The sequence below is a fragment of the Monodelphis domestica genome, chromosome 2, assembly GCF_027887165.1.
Source record: "Monodelphis domestica isolate mMonDom1 chromosome 2, mMonDom1.pri, whole genome shotgun sequence".
Lineage (NCBI taxonomy): Eukaryota > Metazoa > Chordata > Mammalia > Didelphimorphia > Didelphidae > Monodelphis > Monodelphis domestica.
In genome coordinates, this window is record NC_077228.1 from 53,894,427 (window position 1) to 53,920,266 (window position 25,840).

At 35.5% G+C, this 25,840-nt stretch overlaps 1 protein-coding gene across 1 annotated transcript in view; it reads left to right on the forward strand.

Moving 5' to 3' along the window:
• The first annotated feature begins 301 nt into the window (after positions 1-301).
• Positions 302-25,840, forward strand: part of ADGRL4 (adhesion G protein-coupled receptor L4) — a 139,417-nt gene continuing 113,878 nt past the window's right edge. Inside the window, exons 1-2 of the mRNA XM_056815447.1 lie at positions 302-485; positions 2,875-3,024. Coding sequence (XP_056671425.1) covers positions 464-485; positions 2,875-3,024 — 172 coding nt within the window. The 5' untranslated portion in view covers positions 302-463. The remainder of the gene's footprint in view (positions 486-2,874; positions 3,025-25,840) is intronic.

Below are 25,840 nucleotides of genomic sequence, written 5' to 3' on the forward strand. Positions count from 1 at the left end.
TCGGATTCTGGTTCTGCCTCTTGCTACAACAGGCAACTCACTTAGCCCTCAGCTGACCTCCATTTCCTCTTTGTAAAATGAAGAGTGTTAGACTAAAGGGCTGTTAAGGTAAGTGAGATGGCTGTGGAGAGGAAGAGTGGGAGGGATGGGAAGAAGATTCTCTCAGAGAATGTACCCGGGTCTTGGAGCAGTAAGAAGGACATTGAGAGACCGGGCATGAGGCCAGATCAGGATGGAGGCTTGGTGGACGGACATGGGAGGTGCCTTTGTTGTTTTCATACACACACACACATAGTCGGGAAGTCTCTAAAGGAAGTGAAGAACGTCATTGCTCCCACCTCCTCCCCCTAGCTGACCCTCAGCCTCCAGGGTCCAAGGGTAGAACTAGCCTCTAGTCAGCCTCAACTGGAACAGCCAAACACAGCCCAACAAAGCCAGGTCTAGCTCGTCTCATCTGTGACCAATGAAACTGATCCTACTCCTAGGTGAGTTGCTGCCCTTGACTTTGGGAGGGAGCAGGGGCACAAGCTGCATTTATTTGTGCATGGGTTTAGAGAGAGCAAAGTAGCTCAGAGTTCAAAGTCTGGAGCCAGAGGACTCGAGTCCACTTCCAATCCTGCCAATTACTCCCAATTTGCCCTTAGATAAGTGATTTCTCCTATCTGAACCTCAGTTTCCTCAGCTTTAAAATGTAGTGAGTAGACTAAAGGATCACCAATGTCCTCTGTAGCACCAAAACACTGGTTCTCAGTCTCTCTTGCATCATGAACCCATTTGGCAGTGTGGGGAGGCTTCTGGATTCCTCAAAATAGTGTTTTTAATTGCATAAAAATATAAAATTACTAAAGAAACCAAAATAGTTACTAAAAACATTTTTAAATTTGCATATGCATAGACAGGCTTTCTTCTGGATCTCTCAGCTCAAGAGTTTAGTCCTCTGCCCTGAGAAACTATGTCTTTCTTTTCTCCCTCGGCAAAGAAAACCTGAAAAGGACAAGAAATTGGTCAATCCCAAACTCCTACAGCAAGTGGGAAATTCATTGGACAGGCTCCTTAGAAAGACCTTAATTTCAAGCCAGAGGAACTATAAGCATTGAACCCCTCCTTTTAAATGATGCTCTGTATGGAGATGATAAATCATTTGATGGAGAGAAAATGGATTTTGAGTTAGATCTGGTCACATCTAGCTCCTGTCCGGGGCTTGGATTTTGCTTGGAAATCTCTTGCTACCAGATAAGAATAATTTATCTCCTGACTTTTCTTGGAACAATAACTTATATGACTCATACCTACCCAGCCCCAAGCTGGTTTCTTGTGAGTAGGCTTCTTGGAACAACAATTATAAAAGGTGGGGGAGGGTATTGCGCCTTCCCAGGGAGTTCCCTTATCTCTTCTTAACAGCCCACTAAAGATTATGTCCAACTTTATTTTCATTCACTTAGAGATAAAGTTTTGCTCTGTCCTCTGTTTCATTGTTTTTAAGTTACTCCAGATTATGCATCTTTCCATTTCCTGAAGATTGGTCTTTGCTCTGTGGGTAGTAAAGACTAAAAATCTTAAAACTTGTGCTATAGAAAGTAGAAGATTTGGGGGGAAAGTTTCAGTCATTTATTGAATTACAGAAATTATCCTCTTTTTTAAAAAAATAAATGCATTTTAAAATGTCTGATTCCCTTTTCATGTGTGAGATAGACACTATTGTTCACATATCACCTGCCATGAATTTTTGAGTTAGGAAAATAGACTGTTTTAAGCTTTAAAAGTTTTCAAGCATATTATTCATTGACTACTAAACAGAGAAATTTCCAAGAAAGTAAATTTTAAACTACCTTAATTTAACTTAAAAATAACCTGAAGGGGGGTTCTGATCATCTATATGACTTTAGGATAGTCGCTTTATCTACCTATGCCTCAGTTTCTTCATTTACAAAATGTGAGGGATAAACTAAATGGTCTCTAAGATTCCTTCCAACTACTCTATCTTCAGTGGGGCATGGAATGTAAGCTGAATGAGGGAGCCTAGTGTCCAGTACAGCAACCAACCATTCAGCAAGCATTTATTAAGTACTTCCTCTTTATCAAGCAGTGTTTTAGGGACGAAGCATACAAAAGCAAAAAATGAAACAGCCCTTGCTATCAAAGAATAATATTCATGGAGAGACAGAGACAAAGATAGAGAAAAAGAGATGAACACAAACACAGAGAGAGACACAGGATATATAGATGATGAGAGATAGATCGATAGGCAGATAGACAGATGGACAGACAGATAGATAGAGATAGATTGATTTTCAGACAGAGACAAAGAGAGAGGAATAGAAGTAGATAGAGACAGACGGATGGACAGACAGACAAAAATACAGACAGACATGGAGAGAGACACAGAGAGACAGAGACAGAGACAGATGGACGGACAGACAGATCAGATAGATAGATAGATAGATAGATAGGTAGGTAGGTAGGTAGATAGATAGATAGATAGATAGGTAGGTAGGTAGATAGATAGATAGACAGCCAGACAGACTTTATGAAAATAGACTCATTGAAGGCTCTGTATCCAAGTTGAAGAGGCAAGATAATGTTCATATTCTTATCAAAAATGATTGAAATCCATTATTTACCAGACCACTTATAGGAACATAAGACTACAGATTTAAAAATGGAAGGGACCTGAGAGGCCAATCTTCTCATTTTACATGTGATTTGACCCAAGTCATGTGGACAATCAGTATGACAGCAGAGATTCAAACCCTTGCCCTTGAAATGTCATGGTTTTTCAATAGATGTGTTTATATGGTTTGAATTGCACACTCCCTGATTGTCTTAAGAACAACAAAAAGAAAATATAACTTTTAATTGTCTCCTTTCATTTAGTATGCTTATCCACTTTGCTGGATGGGACCTTTGCTCAGAACTGTGCCAAGACCCAGTGTCACCCACACGCGAAATGTGAGATTCGAAACGGAATTGAAGGCTGCTACTGTGTCTCAGGATTTACAGGAAATGGAATAACAATATGTAAAGGTAAATATTCTCTCAAAGCCTTTTAAATGGTTTTGGACAGAATGGTTGATTACAAGTATTGCTATTCCTTTGCATTACTGGTTATATATAATATATGGTTTATTTGTTTTTTTTTTATTTTGATTGCTCTAGAAAATGGTGCAAAGAATATTGAGTTTGAAATGGACCTGTTCTCTATCTTCTCCCTTTGTGGGGTAGAGGAGCAGCAAGAGGAGGGAAAAGAGTTGTGTGTTCCCATGATTCCCTCCTACAGCTCATTTGTCAATAATTATCTTAGAGGACTGTCCCTCAGTCCACTACATTTGCCTTACAGATCTCAGAAAGGTAGTTAATTGCATGGAGGGAAGGAGGCCACCTTAATTGCGGTTACCTCAGAGGAAAGCCACAAAACAAAAACAACTAGAAAATGTTTCCTTATGACGTTTAATTAATCATGTGTTCCTTTTCCACAATTTTACCTCCCTGATAATACACTGAGGTTGATTTGTTAAACCTCGAATTCCTTCCTCCCTGGAAAGTGTTCCTTCCTCTTCTCTGCATCTTAGTGTTTAGCTTCCTTCATGATTCAGTTCAAAGGCCATCTTGTACTGGAGGCCTTTCTCATTTGCCCAAGCTGCTAGTGTCTTCCCTTCTGAGATTTTCTTCCCATTTATTCTCTACATATAGTGTCTAAATCTACTCTTGTAGATTTTTTCTCTTCTATTAAAATAATATCTCCTTTCTTTGTTTGTCTTCTTCCTTTGTAACCAGAGCTTGGCAGTGTTTGGCCCATAGTAAGCATGTAATATATGCTTGTTAATTGATTGATTCATTTATCGGACAGCCAATTAAAAAGAACCTCTGGACCCCAGGTGGTAGTCTGGGGTCATGGGTTTTTCTTTGTGAGACTAGCCAAGTTTGACCCTAGCTACCAGTTTTGCAAAGAAACCCAGCATCATATAATATGTCTCAAGAGACTGGTACAATAGGAAAACCTCTAAATTTTGTCTAAGGATTCAAGATCCAGAGTTGGAATGAACCTGAGAAGCTATCTAATCAAAACACCTCATTTTACAAATGAGGAAACTGAGACCCAGAAAAGTTGTGTGATTCAGGTCTTCTGACTCCACAGCTAGTGCTATTTCCATTGTACTACACTGATAAAGAATGCTGGTTTAAATTCTTCACACGCACTATTTATTACCTTAGAAAAGTCTTTTTTTTTTTTATGTTGGGTTCCTCATCTCTAAGAAGAGGCTGTTGGATTAAAGAGAGTCATGACTAGAAGTCTAAGACAAATTAAATAGAGGGAATGATAATGGAATAAAGAATGTGAGATCACCCAAATGGATGTGGGTTAGGGTTGGCACAAAGAACAAAAGGACACCTAGGAGCAGTTCTGTGGTCATCACAATGGGAAGAGGTGGGAGCACAAGTAGACCACAGAGAACTTTTGTGCCTATTGCCTCAAAAGTCTGGAGATTAAAGCCTCAGTCATCTCATTCTAATTACATTTCTGAGAGAAAATGAGACCTCTTTTACCTCTAAGCCCTGTAACCATGAAAAACAGATATTTTTGAGACAGGAGTTCATAAACTGGTAACAACAATCAATTCACCAATGACACAGTGGAAAAATGCAAATGGTGGCAAAGTCAGACAAAGACATTAGGACCTAGAAAGTCATGCTCAGAAAGAAGCTATTACCAAAAGTGGCATCCATCCTATTCATCTCAGTGATGAGAATTTCTAGCACTCTAGCTTTTCTCAGTTGTGAATTTGCCTGAGGTTCTTTCTCTGCTAGTATTCTTTAAAGATGTTCAAATACGAAACCATGTGTTGACCATATTTAAGGGAAAAGATATGTTCATTCTGTGGGGTGTTGAATAAAAATGATCTTAGCAGTTGCATTTGTGAATTAAAACCTGCTTGTTTCTTCAAACTGGGGAGACTTTATATGTTTCATTCAATAGAATAAAAACTTTTTGAGGGCAGGCACTATTTCACTTCATCATACCCTTAATTCTTACCACAATGTCTGGCATAAATAAGTGCCTGTTGACTGATTGACCTTATGGAAGAGCTGTGTTTTCAAGAGCAATTCATGTAGTGGTTATTGCTGGCAGGAGCACTTGAGCTATCAGGTGTGCTGAGGGAGTAGATCCCCAAAGTACTCACCAGCAACTGAAGGAGGACCAGAATAAGTTTGGTGGGAAAGCCTGGAAAGCAAATAAAATAGCCCAAGTTATTTTGGTGGTGATGCCAATAGTCTTTACTTCTCTTGGTGCTTTCTAATGGCATCCCCATTGTCTTGGGATCAAGATGAGCAGGAGCTCAGCCTACACCAGCTGTGCAGCAGTGATACCAAGAAGTAGAATTTTCAAATAAGCAAAAAGGAAAATTCAAGCTTGATGCCAGGGAGAAGAAAAAAAAAACCAGTAACAAAGAACAAAAACTCCAATGCCTTAAAATCATACTAAAAAGGAATGAGCGACCTCGAGAAGCCTTGGAGGTCTACATGCAGAGGTTAGATGTTTCCTTGTCAGTTGCATTATTGTGGGGATTCCTTTCTTTCTATGGATTTGTCTAGGGGGCTTCTGGGATTTCTTCTGACTCTAATTCTGTGATTCTTGTGATTCCTTTGAAGAGGGACCAATAGACCAATATTCAATATAGCAAAAAAAAAAACAACAACCCAACAACTTTCCAAGTCACATAAATTACATTTAAAATATAATTAAATGGCAAGTTCAGATGAGAACAGTGTAATATTATACCCCTAAATGTATTTAAGACAACAGTGAGGTTTTTCTAATTAAGCCAGTGTACTGAGCACTGTTAATATTGCATGTGTTTGCTTATAGCATAAACAAGTTGTATTGTGTGATTCAATTTGATAGGCTCTTAAAAAAGATTAAATATACAGCATAGTCAGGCTAAGCCTCATCATAATTAGTTTAATGCTTAAAATATGTAGAGCAAAGCTACAATGGCTTAATAGTACATTAGATCAGGCGTTTGCCTGCTCTGTACAAGCAGCAGGAATTTGTAATATGCTGTTCTACAGACTCCACAAAATTCTTTTCAATAAATAATCTTGGATTTTTATGGGGTAGTTAATTGAATGGCATCATCACATTTTGATAGTTCAGTGACCTTCAAAATAGTCCCATCAATCACGTTTGCATATGTTTCCTCTCTAGCCATTATTGCCAGAAACACAGTTCTTAGTAAGCAGCTTTCCCACTTTGTTCTATAGGTCGGTGGCAACTGTCATAATTACCATCATTAACATCAATAATTTTTCTCCATTTGGACCTTTGGCAACCAGCTTTTAATGATGTTTTTAATAGTTTTTTTTTTTAATACCTCCACCATTACCCAGTATATGCATTCTTCTTTCTTTTATTTCTCTCTGTGTTGATAACCAACTAAACAGCAGTAAATGTTTTCTAAGAAGAAAAAAAATAGTTCAAGGTCCTTTGGTCTGCCTGTTTTTCATGCTGTAAAACATTTTTTTAGATATAAAAATATACCAGTTGTCAGTGATTTTTCTTTCAAGTTCATGTTTATTCGTGCTTTTAAAAAATCCTTGTCTTATCCAAAGGAACTTGCATATTCATTCATTTGTACAGTATTTTTACTGTCTGCTGTTTTTAACTTCTCTACTAAAAATGCATGAATCTTTCTATTTAAAGAGGAACATTTGTATTTTTTAAAATATTCTTTTTAATCTTCCATTTTTAAAATTTTTCATTAACAAATATTTATTTTCTTCTATCTCCCACCCCTAATTCTATTACCCACATTTTATAGATGAGAAAATTGATTCCTTACAAGGTCAAACAATTGGCCAAGTTCACACTTCTAGTACAATGGCTTGTCTCCTGTCACTGAGAGAAGATTCAAATTCAGATCTTCCTGATTCCAATTGTAGTATTCTATCCACTGTCTCTTACAAGTGCCTACCTCTCTCCTGAAGTTCAACTGCCATATTCTGCATTTAAAAAGCAGAGCATTAAAATAATTTAAAACTGCCTGTTTCAGAAATCACATTAAAGCAAGGCCTCTTAAATTTCTGTTTGTTTGTTTCCTGAACCCCTATTCTCATTTGGCAGTTGGGTGAAATCTATGGATTCTTTTTCAGAATAATATTTTGAATAAGTCATAATTGAATTATGCTAAATTTCAGTTTGAGATTATGTATTTTTCCCGTCTCAGGTCCCAGATTCCCAGAAATTTGAGAGCCAAAATTAAGAAAATCTGCATTAAAGGATTAAATTCACTTGTTTCAGAAGACGTAATTCAGAATTTCCATTTGCATACCTTGACATCGTTGTGTACAGTCTGAGAATATCACATAGGCACATATATTCATATACAGCCATGAACATGAAGCCTTTGTCTTCCCTTTTTGCTTTGTGGTAAAGTAGCAGTTGTGTACAAAGTGGAGGGAAAGAAATCATGCAGTCCAAGCTGAAGGTAATGCCACAATAGGAACAAACGTTTTTGGAAGATGTTTTACAGGGACTTGCTTCATTTTGCATTGGAAATGAAAGGGGAAGCTTTGCCTTCTCCAATTTACCTTCAGTTCTGTCTCTTTGTTTGAGCAGTTTAGAGATTAAAACTGGACCCTGAATGTGGGGCTTTGAGTCCATTTTAATCTTCCCTTGCTTGGTCATCATAAGATTGGAAGAAGAGCAAACGGGCGACATGAATACTTCACCAATGCATCATAACCGTCTGTATTTCTGGGTGTCTTGTATGAACTTCCTGCCTTATCAACTTTTTAAGATTGCGACTTTTGTTTTCGTAAAACCAATGGCATTTGCTTTGAAGGAGGAATGTCAGTTCCTCTGGTTTTAGGAAATCGACATAATCTATAGCCAACTCTTCTTATTTTCAGAAACTGGTGATCCAATTTCAAAATTGTCCCATTTTTTCTGATTCTTTTCCCTTTCCTTCTCTCTTCAAATGGCTGGTTTTAGAGAAATGTTACTGCTCTGTCACTTTTCTGCTAAGGGGTAGGAAAAGGTAAACTAGGAGAAACGTATCATTCACTTCTTTAAAAGGACATTTTCACTGATGTCTTTCATCCTTCTGCCACCTACGTTTACCAGTATGCCCTTCCTCTCACTCCATCATTGAGAACAATCTTTTATAATAAAGAATGGGGACATATCATAATTGAATATGATAATAACAATAACATAATAAGGACAGAAGGAAATAGAAAAATAACCAATATATCAAAAATGTTTGAAAATATATTCAGTATTTCACATTCTGCCACCTCTACAAAGAAGCCGAAGGTTATATCCCTTATATGCCCTTATATACGGACAAGATTGGTTGTTAAAACTTTACAGTATTGTTTCACAAATAATCCAGTTTTAATATGCAATGTCCATATTATTTCATCCATCAAATCTTCCCTGATTTCCTTCTCACCCCAATAAGTAATAGATTTTCTCCCTCCAGAATCACTTCAGAGTTTTATTGTATCTCTCTTATTGCCTTACCTTGATTATTTTATATTATAGTCTGTGTCTTTTCTCCCTACTAGATTATAACCTCTATGAGGTCAGAGGCTATATCTTTTCTAAAAAGTCATTACTGAAACTTTACATTTGCTGCAGCATCATCAAACAGAGAGTTTGTAGAGTTAACATATAGTTTTGTTTTTTTTAGTGGACCTTTTTTTCTTGTTGACAGGTTGTGATTGCTGCTGATTAATTATTTATAGACATTGTGGAAATAAAAGCTTTGTTGTCAGAAGATTGATCAGACCTTTGATAAAAATGAAATTTTTAATCATTTTGTAGATTTCATTTAATTTTTGCCCATACTGACGATAGATGTATGTTTACAAGTCTTATTCTAAATTATATGAGAGTTTAAGTGTAGCAATGATAACAGCAATCACTCTCAGAGTTCTATGGTCTCTTAAGGTTTGTAAAGTGCTTTCCCAATTTTAAAATTAAAAATTAGAAATTAAATGAGAATTAACTGGTAACTTGGCATTTGCAACTCAGAGGACCAAGCATTCCCTTCTCAACTTATAAAAACCCTTGGACTAATTAATAAGATATTATTATCCTGCCCTTTAGGGATGTGGAAACTTTGAGAGCTTTAATTGCATGTCAGGAGTTACACAATTAGTATGTGTCCAAGGTATGACTTGAACCCAGGATAATTCAACTCATTTCAAAAAGTGTTTCTTGAGTACCTATTAAATGATGAACTGATGATTTTAAAAAATTGAGCCAATCATGAAGGAAGATAAAAACAGATCAATCTGATAAAGTCTCTTTCTCTGAGGATTCTACAACCCTGGAAAAACAAAATGATATGTGTACAAAAATAACCATAATGCAACAGGAAATGTGAAATTGAATGAATATTGGAAGTGCTACCAGAGGACACAAGTTCAATATGAGTAAACTATTTTACATGGCTGACTGGACCACATCTAGAGTATTAAGGTCAATTTGGAATGTCGGTTTTAGTACACAATCAGAAGAGGACCATCTCTTCTGATAGTAAAAGGATTAGGAAATATATCAGTTGTGAACCCTTAGCCTCAAGAAGAACAAACTCATAGGGTACATAATAGCAGTGAAAAGGAATTAGATTTAGTCTGTTTGGTCCCAAAGCACAGAACTAGGAGTTATGTGTGAAGATTACAGAGAGGCAAATCTAGACTTGATACAAGGCAAAATATACTAACCATTAGAGCAATTCAACAAAATAATTGGCTGGTTTGGAGTCCCGGATTAAATCACAAATTTAGAGCTGGAAGGGACTTTCAGAATCATCCAATCCACCTTCCTCCCCTTCATTTTGTGGTTGGGAAAACTAAGCTCACAGCAGTTACTGATGGAGAGCCAGAATTGAAGTCAGGAAAATTGGGCACTTAAGAGAAGTGTGACCACAGACAAGTCACAAGAAGCCCTGAGCTTCAGCTTCCTCTCAATGCCCTCTAACATCCCTTTCATGTCAAAACACAATATTCTAGGATCATATGAAAATGGCATTCACCAGATGGACCACTGAGGTGACCATAATTTATATGGAATTCCTCTCTTTTGATTCAAATCTAACAATGAGAGTTTTTGTTGTTGTTCAGTTATTTCAGTCATGTCACAGTCTTTGGGACCCTGTTTAGGGTTTTCTTGGCAAAGATACTGAAGTGGTTTGTTATTTTCTTCTCCAGTTCATTTTACAGATGGGGCACTGAGGCAAACAGACTAAAGTGACTTTCTCAAAGTCATACAGCTAGTAAAGTTTCAAAGCCAGATTAGCATTTACAAAAATAATTCTTCCTGATTCCAGTCCTGGCACTCTATCTATTGTACCACTTAGCTGCCAGCAGTGAGAGTTATCCTTAGATAAAATAAGCTGCATCCAGAGGCATCAGGTTCACCCTTGATGGAAGTTTTCAAGAAAAAAGACTCGGAGACTAAAATCAGAATTAGAATCTTGGAATTGAAGAGCACCTTAGAAGTGTCTAGGCTAATATTTTTGTGAGCAAGAATCTTATAAAATAAAATACAAGCTCTTCAAGAGCAGGGTCTGTTTATTGTTTTGTCTTCTATATCCCAAAGTGTATTACCATGCCTTATACACAGTACATCTTTACTGTTCTTCTTGATATACTGTACAGATGGAAAATTTGCAACACCTGAGCTACATTCTCAGCATCCTTTAAAGTTACATCCTTGTTTTATGTAAGGATGCTTAGGAGAAAAATTTGGCTGAGACGCACATTGCAGGGCTCTTTTTTGGAGGCTTGTGCTTTTGATAAAGTGCTGTAAGTGTGAGTCTCTGACTCTCTTTGCTCTGCTCACTTGACTGAACCTTTTTTCTTTTCCCTCTCTTTTCATTTAGTATTAAAAATCATATATATATATATATATATATATATTTTTTTTTTTTAATTAAAACCCTTACCTTCCATCTTGGAGTCAATACTGTGTATTGGCTCCAAGGCAGAAGAGTGGTAAGGGCTAGGCAATGGGGGTCAAGTGACTTGCCCAGGGTCACACAGCTGGGAAGTATCTGAGGCCAGATTTGAACCCAGGACTTCCTGTCTCTAGGTCTGACTCTCAATCCAGTGAGCTACCCAGCTGCCCCCTAAAATCCTATATATTTTAAATACTAGAAGTATTTATTCATTTTACTCCTACAATACACAGTTTATACACTATATATATATACAAATGTATATATATAAATAACAGTATACACATAAAGATATACATAGTATATCTTTACTATTCTTCTTGAATTAGATTTGATCTCATATAAGTATCATAAAACTACTAAGAGGTATGAACTCAGCATTAATATCCCCATTTTATGAACTTAAGTGATTTGGCTTATAACCAATAAGTGTCAGAGGTGGGATTTGTACCCAGTTTTCCTGACATCTATCTAACATGCCCCATGGGATGCTAACAGCTTGGTGTGTGAACTCCATGCTCTCTTCCCAGTTCTACATACAAGATCATAGATTCAGAGTTATATGAAATCCTAGAGGTCATTGAGTCAGCTCCTTTTTTTTTTTACATAAGAAAACAAAATAAGAACCAGAACAACTCCTCCAGGATCACACAGCTAATAAATGTCTGAGACAGGATTTAAGTGCAGTTCTTCCTAATTTTTAGTTCAGTGATTCTATTATCAGAAACTATTCTAGAATATTGGAACGTGGACACTTCTTTACTTGGTTTTTTTGAGTTTTACTCTCTTTGTTGCTCAAAAGAATAGACTTTTGTTGGTCATATATCCATATTGTCATTGGTTTGGTCCTTTCAAGAGTTATTTCTAAATATAGGGAATGTCTTCATGGGGCTGTCCGTGGCTCTCACTCATTGTTTGAAGTGGCTTTGTGCTTGGATGTATATATACTGTTTGAGGGTCTTGTAGTTCACTAAATTTTATAGTATTTCTTATCCTACTCTGAGTATGATCAGTAAGGAATGAAACTTTTTTTTCTTTATGCCTTTGAAAGGACTATTATTAGCATCTGAATACAACTAAACATATGCAGTGTATTGTTGAAAAAATCCATCTCCCCCCCAGTCACTGGAGGGTTTCTGAAGGTCTAGTTGATTATTCGTATAGGGAGACGTATTTGTTTAATTAAAAAATGTGTTTTAACCCTTGCCAAGTGTTACTAACTTCCTTTCTCTAGGAAAATTCCTTTTCATCCTTTTCAGTGACTCTGAAATCTACCAACAGATTACACGTTTGGAGGATGTAGGAAAATTCACTTAAGAAGCTGTTAATGTATTATCTCAGATAATGTTCCACTTTCTGTCTGCCAGAGATATGATTTTATATCCTGTGTTCCTGTATCAAACATCAAATTGGTCCCATGGCCCAGAAGTAACAAATAGATTTGTCTAATTTGTTAGGCAGAAATATGAAAGAGTATTGAACAAAATGGATTTTATAGTTGTATAAATGTATCACAAATTTAACAGTAAATTCTGGAAAGGTTTTTACAAAATAAAAAATGTGATTTGTTTTCAGGAAGGAAGGTATATTTCACTAAATAAAAAAATATTGTGGCAAGGTTATTGGGATGGATTACTGACTGCATTACCTTTAGTTATCTAGACCTACTGCCATAGAGTGAATTGTACAGGTTGCAAGCCTTAAATCATCATTGTGATGCTCATATTTGTGAGGTCTGAGAAAGAAACCGGTAGAAAATGTTCTAGTCAGAGGAATTAGAATATGAAGAAAAATGCTACATAGAAATGTAATGGGAAATGATATCTTTAGATGCCACTCAGATGTTTTTTGCATTAAAATATGAATAACTTGAGAGCTATTGGTCAGACTGACTTCATTACTGATAAGTTCTATTACAGGGATTATAGTTAATGCGATCAGGTGCTGTTTTCTATTTCAACCATGGATTTTCCTTTTTTATTTTTTATTTTTTGGTCCTCACGTATCATTATATTGCATGCAGAAATCAAGCTGGCACATCATTGTCCACAGTCTTTGTATATATATATATATATATATATTTTTTTTTAACCTATCACAATTGCATTGCCTAAAAGAAAGAATGTCAAAAATTGGTCAAATCTTGTATATACAAAGAACTTTAGGGAGGAAATTAACTCTTTGGGCCTTTACTTGCCATGGATAGAGATAATGACCTTCTCTAGCAAGATCAGAATCTAACCAAACATTGTATTCTAAATATAGAGCACAAAGCCTTGTGCCATTTGTGAAAATGCTATCGGGGAGAAAACCTGAGGACTGAGTTTCTGCACTGTATTTTTTAGGGACATAGATTTAATTTAGAGATTATAGTTTGAAAATAAAATTTACAGTATGAGTGTTTTTGGCTGATAAGAAATTGATTTTGTGACCTTGGTGTGCGTTAATTGAAATATCTGGCACTGTGTCTTGACTAGGTTAAAGGAAACCATACATTCCTGGAACCATACTATTCCTTCACCTTGAACTCTGCAATTAATCACAGTTGTAATCACCATGAGGAAGGAAGCCACCATTTTGTTGTAGAACATGGAAGTTGAACAATCCCTCTTTATTGTCTGATGAGTGGGGTTTTATATAATTGGAATCAAGTCTAGTTGAGTCACTCTAGTTCACGATGGATTTTTTCATTTTAGTTAACATTGAAATAACAATGTGCATAAAACAATTTCTATTAAAATATTTTTACAATAATTTTGGATTTACATAATGAATTACTGAGATCATCATGAAATTGCAGGTGACAATGGAAATTATAATTTCTTATGTTTTTTAAATATGTTAAAAAGGAAGGGAGTACTTGATTTAATATACTACATAGCATTCTAATAATTAGTAGTTTTTCTAGAATCAGGGAACCTTAAAGAATACGATTTCAAATCCTTCCTTTTTTTTCTTAAGAAACTAAGACCTAGAAAATATTTGGCTTGCCTAACTAGATTGGTTGTCTACACTATCATTACTGGTCTCATATATGTCTCCATTTTCCATGTGTTAATTCAACATGAGTCCAAATCAAAACACAATTATTGAGTTATTTTCTGCACTTATTAGATCCTGCTCTACAGAAAACACATCCCTACTTCTGTAGAATGCATGTAAATTAAAATGTAATCTTAATTTATTTAAACAAATACTGGAAGTATCAAATACTTCAAATACAAATACAAATACTGGATATTTTTTTCTGCAGAGAGATGTCCCAGTGTGACATAAGTGCAGATTCTGATTCGACTTTATAAATGACTTAATCAATAATTCCTAGAGATGCCTAAGACACAGAGGAATTAAGTGATTTGCCTAGGGTCATTTAGCTAGAAAGTGACAATGGCAAGATTTGAATCCAGTTCTTTTGAACCCAAACTCAGGACTCTATCCACTATAGGGATCTGTGGCTGAATGATTTTTATTATTTGAAAAATCAGACTCAGGAAAGTATGTATAGTTATTCAATCTGGAGTCAGAAATCTGATGATGAATTGTTTATATTAAACAGAATCAAAGATGTCACTAATTGTTTCCATTTTTGTTGTTGTTGTGAATGACCGATTATTATTTCTTTAAAAGAGGGCTGTGTGTCCTCTGTGTCACAAAGGTTCTAATGTTAACTTTTCTTATGCCATATGGGGTTGTCTTCTGAAGATTAATTCTAGGCATATAGTCAGGGAAACCCATTGAGAATACCAAAGAAATTAGAACAGCACTCTGGTGCATATGGAGCGCAGTGCAGACAAACAGATGCTTGATTATGGTTTTATGTTTGTTCAACTAATGTTATGTTCATTGCAGCAATTTTGTTATACACCAGGATGTGGAGGAGTATGGCCTATCAAATGTACTTTAGATTTCAATTTTTGAAACTGGTTTATTTGTAGAAAAATGTTTCTGAAAGTTTTCATCAGGAAGCAGTCATTTTTCTGCCAATAGGTTATTTTCAAAACTTTAAAAAAGTTAAATCACAGCAAGTGTAAATTCTTTTATGGCAATGAAGTAAAGAGTAATTCTAAATCAAGTTTTGATCCTGTTTTTCTCAGTAAATTTGGACAGAATAATCTAAATAAATATCTAAACCAAGTTAACTGAAAAATAATAATAGTAATAGTAATAGTGATATTTGCAAAATGTTGTATAGCCGTCACCCCAGTTGAAACTCACAACCATCCTATAAGGTGCATACTTACGTGTATTTTTTTTTCTAACCCTTGCTTTCTGATTAAATAACAACTCTGACAGAAGAGCAAAGGCTAGGCAAACAGTGTTAAGTGACTTGCCCAGGGTCTCATAGCTAGTAAGAGCCAGAGGTGGGATTTGAAGTAAGGATTTCCTAACTCTCCAAATATAACTTCACCAAACATATTATATAGCTTCATTCAAGTTTAAATGTCAACATATAGTGATGTCCCACTGGATTTGCTTGTACAGTTTGATGTTAGTTTACACTGTTTTTTTAAATGATCCATCCAAACCATTTAGTATAGGATACACTTATGAAATTCTAGGGCTAAATAAATTTGGGTGAAAATTCAAAAACATTGAAAAATAGGAAAAATCATAATAAATCATAATAAAACATAATAAATCAAAGGACAGTTCAATTATTGGGTTCTCCTTTTAAACCAGAATGAAATTTAGAATTGATAAATACAAGATAGAAAATTTTGAGAAGAAAACCAAATCATGGTTTTTTCAAGTGGACCTCTTAAAGAGCAGCACTTTGGTAGAATTAAAACTACTCTGATCTCATCCCTGAGGAACAAATTCTCTTTTTGTTAATTAATTAAGAAGCAGAAGCAGAAAATTTATTTAACTCTTACCCTTGCATCACACCCAACAAATGATTAACAGTCAATCAATAAACATTTATTCAATTCTTACCATGTGCCAAGCACTGTGTTAAGTAATGGATAAAAAGAAAGTCAAAATCCCTGCCTTGAGGAAGCTCATAATTTAATGAAAGGAGACAACAAGTAAATAAATATATACAACTATTTTAGTCTTTTCTTTTTTTAAACCCTTACCTTTCATCCTAAAATCAATGCTACATATTGGTTCCAATGCAAAAGAGAGGTAAAGGTTAAAGAATGGAGCTTGTGACTTGCCCAAGGTCACACAGGTTGGAAGTATTCAAGGTCTGATTTGAGCCCAGGATCATCCTGTTTTTTTGGCCAAACTACCCAGCTGCTCCCCATCTAGTAATTTCTAAAATGCTTAATTTTTAACCAATGAGGAGGACTCCATTACTTTCTGGAGTAGCCCAGTAGTCTTCTGAAATAGCACTCTCAAGACGTGATAAATTGGTTCACATATATAAAATATGTAGAGTATAACTTCTGATTGATAAAGCAAGAAAACAGCTTCTCCACTTCCACTGAGCAAATACCAAGTGAATGCCAAATGCTCCTGTTGGGCATCTGCCCAGTTGTGTTTATAATCATAACCTCCCTTAGCTTCATTTCAGCATGTGTTTGTAATGTGCTACTCTTTTCCAGTTTATAGATTGTTTATATAAGTTGCATTTTAAACAAAATAATTCATATTAACATAGTTCCTCTGAGAGCATAAACCTCTTCACAATAATGTTGTATAAGAAAGCATAACAGAAATTCTTCTCTCCGTTTGATCAATGAGGAAACTGAGAATTAGTGAGGATAAATAGGTGACTTACCTGGGATCACATAGTCAGTAAGATCTCCAGAACAAAATCACAGATCTTTTTTACTTCAAATAATAGTTAACATGTAGGTAATGCTGTGAAGTTTGTAAACCCCAGTGGCTCTTATTGACTTCTAGGATCAAATTTTAAATCCTCTCTTTGGCAGTAATAGCCTTTCCTACCTTTCCGATGTTCTTGCACCTTCATGTCTGCCATGTACCTTTCAATCCAGTAACACTACCCATTAGAGGAATATTGCTTCTCCCAATTCCAGGCATTTTCTCTGGCCATCCTCCATGCCTGGAATGTTCTTCCTCCTTGTCCCTGCCAACTGGTTTCCATGGCTTTAAGTTCCAACTAAAATCCCATCAATTCCACTTTCTGTTATAAACTTTTCTCAATCCCTCTTAATTCAGTTCTAGTGCCTTCCTCTTCTTAATCATTTCTGATTTCTCCCATATACCACTTATTTGCAAATATTTCCCTGTCTCCACCATTAGATTGTGGGCAGGGACTGTCTTTTGCCTCTTTGTGTATTCCCAGAGGTTAACACAATGCCTGGCACATAGTAGGCACTTAATGAATGTCTGTTGACTAGCTGCATTCTATATGTCTCATTTGATCCTCACAACACTGTGAATTTTTATTAAGTGGCCTTTACTAAGGCCATTTTATAGAACATGAAACTGGGGGTAAGAAATGTTAAGTGACTTGCTCAGCATCATCACTAAAGAGGCAGGATTTGAACTCAGATCTTCTTGACATCAGGTCTGGTGCTCTATCTGCCACTTGCTGTTTTTTGAAGACAAAAAAGGAGGCATCTTTTCCTCATTATTGAATTTTTTCTACAAGCCTTCTGTTAAATAAAACACTATTACTCTATACATTTTATTCACAAAAGGTTTTCTCTTGCTTGAGTATCTTCTTTTCCTGATGCTTGCTTGACACTTTTTTATTATAAATTCCATTTGATTTTTGATCCTGTTTTGATCCTGATCCTTACAGGCCAGTTGTATATGCAAAACTAGATGAGTAATTTTGTCAACATATATCTAGAACAGGAAATCTTCAACAGGGGTCCATGAAATTTTACATACATACCTACATACATAAATATATGCATATATTCATATATTTATGTTAATAATTACATTTCTGTATAACTGGTTTCCTTTGTAACCCTGTTCATTTTATTTTATGTGCATGAAAATATTCTGAACAGAGCCTATAGGCTTCACCAAAATAAAGGAATTCACAACATAAAAAAGATTAAAGTGGAACAGCTAGGTGGCTCAGTGGACAGAGAACCAGGCTTGGAGATGAGAGGGCTTGGTTCAAATCTGGCCTCAGATACTTCCTAAATGTGTGACTCAAGTTGTCTTAAACCCAATTATCTAGCCCTTACCATTGTTCTGCTTTAGTACCAATACTTAGTATTGAGTCCAAAAGGTAAGGTAAGTGTTTAAAAAGATGGGGGGGGGGGGAGTTAGAGCTCCTGGTTAAAAAAAAGCCATTAGTTCTTAGAGACTCATATAGGGTGATGAGTAGACAGACAGACAGACAGACAGACAGACAGACAGACAGACAGATAGATAGATAGATAGATAGATAGATAGATAGATAGATAGATAGATAGATAGATAGATGGATAGATGGATTGCTGGATGGATGGATGGGTGGGTGGATGAATGGGTGGATGGGTGGATAAATGGATAGACAGACGGAGAGAAATAGAGAGATAGTATAATAAAAAATAGATCAATAAACTTAATTTGTGGCATGATACTCAATATTAAAATGTAGTATGGCAGAATGAATTGAGAGTCAACCTTTGAGGTAGAAAGCCTTGGGTTCAAGATGCATACTGGCTCCCAGATCAAATTGATTACCATTACCTGAAAGGGAATGGAATGGAGAGAGGAGGGCAATTTGGATCTTATAATTTCATAAAATATGTGTTGAAAATTATTACCTGTAACTGGAAGAATAAAATATTTAAAAATAAAATAAATAAGATACATACAGGCTATGTGATCCTGGGCAAGATACTTTACCTCTCAATATTGTCTTGAAAAGTCTTAAAACCATTGGTAGCATAACAGGTAGTCACTTACATTGTTTGAGAGATTCCTCCCACCAGAGCTCCAGCCCCTTTTTATCCATAATATTCACATTTAAAATTCAGATTGAAACTGTTATGAAAAGTCATACTTAATCAATATTTACTGAGATCTCCCTTGCAAAGAAAAGGCTCAATAAAAAAACTTTTGTTTATCATCTTATTTAAAGTGATTCTTAATTTGCTTTAGGTTTCTTTTTGGGAGAGAGACAATAATATACTCAATTTTCCCTGTTTTCTACAAGTTTTCTTGCTGAGTGAGAAATTCCATGGATCTATGATTTCTTCAGTTTGGAAAAGTCTTCCCATCAACACAGAATTCAGCTAGACTCAGATTCAGTAGAGATGCCCAAGGGAGTCTTCAGAGGTGCAGTGAGATTCAATGATTTTCCCACAGACATAAGACTAGTATTAGACAAAAGATTTGAACTCAGGCTTCCTCACTCCATCCCCAGAATTCTAACCACCATGCTATACTGTCTTTAATGAAAACTAAAGCTCATTAAGAATATTGATCTATACAATGACAATCCAGTTTTCATTCCAAATTGAGTGTTTATGGATTTTTTTCCCTTTGATATTGTGGCCTTTCTATTTGGAGAATAAGTTGTAAGACTGAGCCTGTGTGGCAGTGGTGGTCCTGAAGGTGAAGAATGACCCCACCCAATTAATTACTGGCAAGAAAGATCTTTAAAAGAGTTTCCGTTCTTGAACTTCTTGGAATCACTGGAGCCTATTTGTTGTTTTATATAATAAATACATGCCAAGAAATACATGAGGTCACAAAGAGTTGAACACAACTAAAAATGACTAAACAATAATGAATGCAAATCAAGACTCCAGTAAGAGATTTCTCTTAATCTTGGAATCTTAATGCAAATCAAATGTGTGAACTCTATGGAATAGGTAATTTTAGAAAAATAAACAGCAAAAATTAGAATCCCTACTGCTTAAATTTTTTTTGTTCTCTTTGATAAGACTTTTCACCAGTCTTCTTAGTCAGTCTCCTATTACATTTCTTAAAATATCCTTTTGCAGAAAAGAAAAAAAGCTAACTTCTTTGATCAACTACATCAAATACAATTCATCAGTAAAAAAACAGGGGAAGTAAATTTTCAAATGCATGAAGTCTAGATTCTGGTAGGGCAATTGAGTTCCTTCACTATTTTGAACCAACTGGGTATGGCAGAAATAAAGGAATCATTTCCCATCAGTTTTCCTGTCGTAACACATGCCCATCAGTATGAAAATAGACTGGAATAACCTTAAAATATCACAAATTGTGGCTGCATCTACTTCATCTATACATCAGTGGTATAGGATGGCATATGGTAAATGATGTGGTTCCTAAAATAAAATTAGGGGGACAAAGGAGAACAGGTTATGGGAAACAAGAAGTGTAAATTGAGAAGTGATCATCACCTTCCCAAATAATAGTGATGATTTCTTGGGATCAAAGATCTACAAATGGATTGAAAAGAATTTTGGCTTTAAGAAAACTGAGAATTTGGGGGATTTTTTATTTTTATGTAAATATTTATTGTCTTTGATATTCAAAACAAAATGGTATGCACTTGGTATGTAGAGTTAAAAATCAACAACTCCTTCACCTTTAAAGAACTTTCCATTTCAAACAAATGGTTATAGCACCAAGTACAAGAGGACAAAAGGGAAAAAATAAAGCCAAACAAAGTATAATAAAAATATCTGAGGTGAAAAATTAACTTTCAGTTTTGAGAGAGATGAGGGCGTCAGAGAGGCTAAATGTTGTACTCAGATATAAAGGGAGAGCATTCCAAGCATGAATGGTCCCTTTTTCATCTTTTGCCTTTTTTAAGTCATTCTTCAAGATATTGCAGACGTAAAAATGAAGATATGTGCAGATCTGCTTCACAAAGTCCAAGAATCAAGTTACATTTCTCTATTTTAAAGTAAATGAGGAAGAAGCAAGCTGAGGAAACATTTGATTCCACTAGATAAGGTTTTCTTAAGATCTGACTTGTGCCAAGTACTGTGTTAATGAAGACATTCTGAGAGAGTTAACAGGGTGCCTTACCTCATAAAAAGCCATTCCAATATTTTCACTCTTCATTTTTCAAATTTGGAAATAAAATATGATATAGAGACTTACCATTTATTTTTTATTTTTGAATCATATCATTAGCATACTTGAATTTTTTAAGAAAAAAATTAGTTACTCTTTGATCTAGTGACACTGGTTTCTTGGCTGTTCCATCAACAAGATACTCTTTTTTTGAGGTATTTTCTCTGGTTGACCCCAGTGCCTGGAATGCTCTCCCTCCTCTCCAATTACTGACCTTCTTGATTGCCTTTAAGCCCCAACTAAAATTGCATTTTCTATAGGAAGCCTTTCCAAACAGCTCTTAATTCTAGTGCCTTCCCTCTATTCATTATTTCCTATATATCTATTATTTATCTTGTTTTGTGTATATTTGTTTGTACTTCATCTTCCTCTTTATTTAAGCTCCTTGAAAAAAAGGGGCTGTCTTTTGTCTTTTTGTATCTCCCTGCTTATCACAGTGCCCCGCCCACAGTAGTCACTCCACAAACTTTTGTTGACTGATTAAGAGTTGTTATTTTTATTAAACTGGCTACCTCTTATCCTAGATCTTATCCTAGATCCTAGATCCTAGATATCAGAATTACTATGACTTTCAGATTTCTTTGTGATATGCTGCTGTTCCCTTCCAAAGGACACATTTTAGGAAGAACAGTAAGTCAAAGGGCATTGAGGAGAAGATATTTAAGTGACTAATGGACCTCAGGTTTATGCCATCTGAGGATTGCTAGAAAAAAGCTGAAAATGTTCAACCTATAGAAAAGAACTTTCTGGTGTGGACAATGATGGGCATATTCAAGGAGTTGAAGGAATATCATATAAATTAGGGGGAAAGATGGGTTAAATGTTAATTTCTTGATGCCTGTGTGCAGGATTGGTTAGCTTTTGAAAATGTCATTGTCCTGTTAACCACTGGATCAACAGAAGTGGATAAAGAAACTGGATTATCAGAGATAAAAGGGGTGGGGGGTAGAAGTCTAGAATAGAGAGAGGGAATAAGGCATGCCATGCATACATAATAAATCACAGTCAATGTAGAATAGTGACCATATGGCACTGCCATATTTTTCTTACAAGCATGCCATAGTGGCCAACCTTAATCCAGAATTAAACAGTGTTAAGTTTTTAAACCTTAGAATGTGTATGATAAATAAAATAGATTTTTTAATTGGATATACTGGACACCTTTAGTTGTAAAGATTGGCAGCTTATCTTATCTTACAATGCAAGCTTACTGGAGGGCAGGAGCTTTGTGCTTTTTGTCACTGTATTCCTCAAGATCTAGTATAATGTCTGACACGTAGTAGGACATTAGCACAGATTCACTAAATGAAATGTAAATTAATTGCAGTTTCCTATAGCCATATGCTATGGTAAAGTCAGAGTAGGATGGCTGAAATCATTCCATCTGGGATGGAAATTTTACTATTAAAACAGACCCTAAAAGCCCCATCCGAATTTCTTTTCTTAAAATGATCAATCTATGTTTGGATTCCAACACATTTATTGAGTTTAATATGCCTTCCAAGTGTCTCTTGCATTGGGATGTCTCCCCTTGTCCTCATATCCTTTTTTGACCCATTAGCCTATGTTTGTTCTCTTTTCCAACATTTTCCCTTCTATTTCTGGTACCAGAATAGTGCTTTAAGTTAAAATTATTGACTATCATTTCAAATAGGACTCCAGCTGCTTTTAGCTAGTGATAAGTCAACAATTCAGAAAATGTTTGAATTTGAATTGCAAACATAGCATTTGGATTTCAATTTGATTCTAGTAGTTACAATGCCATACCATAAGTTCTGAAAGTTCAAGTTATAAAAGAACAGGAAAAATCAGCTTTAATAGTGAAATATTTTAATGAAGAAATATTGTATATGTCAAGGTTGTTGCTCAATCATTTTTCAGTAATGTCTGACTCTTTGTGATCCCATTTGGAGTTTTCTTGGCAAGGATACTGGAATAGTTTGTCATATCCATCTCCAGCTCACATAACATATGAGGACCTGAGGCAAACAGGGTTAAATGACTTACCCAGGGTCACAAAGCTAATAAGTATCTGAGGTCACATTTGAACACAGACCCTGCTGACTCCAGACCCAGCACTCTATCTACTTTTCTACCTTCCCAGTAAGGAAAACCAGGCCAACTAGATTGTCTAAAAATGTATAATCTAACTCAAATTTATTCAACTATTTCCTACATGTTTTATAGATGTTTGTAGTATTTACTTCATTTTAAAAAAATATTTGATAAAGGTTTCCAAGTATTCTTCTAGAAAAGATGGATGAGAGTAAAGTTAAATATATTTGGTGCTAGTGGAATGGGCAACTCCAAAAAGAATTCATTAGTAGTTTGATTTCTTTAAGAAGAAATTATCTCTTAAGAGAGTGTGGTAGGGCTCCAGCAGAATATCCTCAAAAGCCATGCTTAACCCTATATTCTTTAACATTTTGACCAGTAGTTTGCGTAAAGACATAGATGGTGGTTTAAAAAGGATAACTAATGCACTTAATAATTGAGAGGTCCAAAAAAAATCTGAAAACTTAGAATGTTGAACACTTTACGGGACTGAAAAATGAAGCCTTACACTTGATTTTTTTTTTTAAAGATGATTTCCCAAGTACAAGATGGTGGGTTTGGTTTGGGGTAAAGTAGAGGTGGGGGTGTGGAGCATAATAACTAGACAGCTATTCATCTCAAAAAAAAATCTATATGGTCCTAAGCAACCCAAGTCCCTTACCCTCTCTCAGCCTCTGTTTTCTACTCTGTAAAATAAAATAATATAGTACCTCCTACTCACAAGGTTGTTGGTGAGAGAGAAGTGAAATAATATATGTAAAGCACTTTGCAAACCTCAACTGTTACCAGCTTTTATTAAGAAATATACAAAGATACAAAATAATTCAAGAATACCTAATGATTCATTGAAAGAGAAATTCAAATACAATATGGAATAGCATTTAGATATTTTGTTTAATATAGCTTTCCATAATCAGTTTTCCATCTCCAGTGGTATATAATGCCATATTTGCTGTGCCAATAAAAGTGTTTAAGTTTTAATTTTACTTCTTTTATGCTCTGTTCTGCTAGAGTCAGAGTAAGATGGCTGAAAGATTGCCAACATATTCTCTAATTTCATCACTATAATAGACCCATGAATCCCTAAAACAAACTCATTTCCAGTGGGGAATGCTTCATTCTTTGTAATCATGTCCTGAGTGCTTAGCACAGAATCTGACCTATAGCTAACCCTTTATAAATGCTTTCCAGTTGATTGATTGAATGGTTGGTTGATTGGTAAGCTATATAAGACAATTATTACTTTTGAACCTATTGGGAAACTGAGCCACATGAGGATTTATTTAAAGTCATGGCTAGTTAGAGAACCAAGCATAAATTTGACTCAACAACTTCTTATTAAATATCTTTTATTATTAAACATAGGAATGCAGGAAGGAAACAAGCAGTCATTAAGGGCTTAGTATTTACCAGGCACTGTGCTAAGTTTATACTTGGGATACAGATGCAAGAAAAACAGTCCTTGAACTCAAAGAGCTTATATTCTAATCGAGAAAGCCAATAAAGAAAGGAGAATTGAAAAGCAGGAAGAAAGGAAACTATGGATAAGGGGCAGAGTTCTGGATTCCAGAAGCCAAAAACAAGGCTGCGAAGAGAATTAAGACTGGCTTTGGCCTCTCCCTAAAGTGGGGATTCTAGGAGAAATTCACCCATAGGAGACAAACGTGGACTTTACAGGGGGAAATTCCAAATTAAGGTCTCATATTAGTTGGATATTCTAGGTCAACAAGGTCCCAAGCACTGAGGGAAATTCCAGGATGAGAAAACAAGATTTGTAGTCCATAAACTCAAAAGGAGACCAAGTGAGGAATGAATGTAGTTAGTTACAAAAGAAAAAAAAAATGGAGGCAAAAAACCCTGCTTTGAAAGGGTTTGTGGTCTTGGTGGGCAGGTAGGATGGGGAGGTGAGAGTTGTCATATTTACACAGATAAGGAAAGAGAGGACCATTTAAGGAGAGAGAACTCTAAGAACTAGAGGATTAGCTCTCTGATCTCCCAGCCAAATGCAGTTTCTAGTAGACTAAGCTTCCCAACATGCATAACAATGAGTGTAATGAAAATGTCTCATTCAACAGCAAATGGCTTTCACTATTGTGCAGATGCTAGTTGGGATTTTTCAAAACCTGAACTACCGTTTAAATTCATTGCAATTACTTCATAGCCCAAATTTTGCCAAAGACATTTATTGTTAATTATCCTCATAATTATAGGGCTATTCATTTAGTCCTTGTGTTAGATACCTTTATAATGATGCATTGTGAATATGCAATCTTATTATTTAGAATACTCCATGAATTAATTTCCCTCTCTCTTTTTTTTTTTGGTTGGATTTAGTTTTTATTTATATTCTTTGTTATATGGATTTATATGGATTACAATTTTCCACTTTGAAAATCAGCAAATTAAGCTAAGAATTTTGCAACCCACATCCCTATTAAGTGAAAGAACCATAAATTAATCCCTTTCCTTTGTTCCCTACTCCTCCTTTCTGTACCCATTCCAACTTTCCAATAGAGTTTTGCCCTCACTTTTTCCCTTTTAAATATGTTCCCTTTTTATTTATTTCATGTTTATTCTTCTCATACTATTTACCACTATGTAAAAACCTATGTAAAGTCTTCTGCAGTACTAGTTACTTTTTATTATTGCTGTTAAGTTCTGTCGGACTCTATATGACCCTATGGAAAGGTTTTCTGGGCTCCACTGTTTCCCCATTATACAAATGAAAAACTGAGGCAAATAGGGGTTAAATGACTGGCCCAGAGTCACATAGTAGTATGAGAACTAATTAGAACTCAGATCTTCCTGATTCCTGCCTCTGTGCTCTATCCATTGAGCCACCTAACTACCCTATTCCTTTCTCTTGTACTTTTATTCTATGC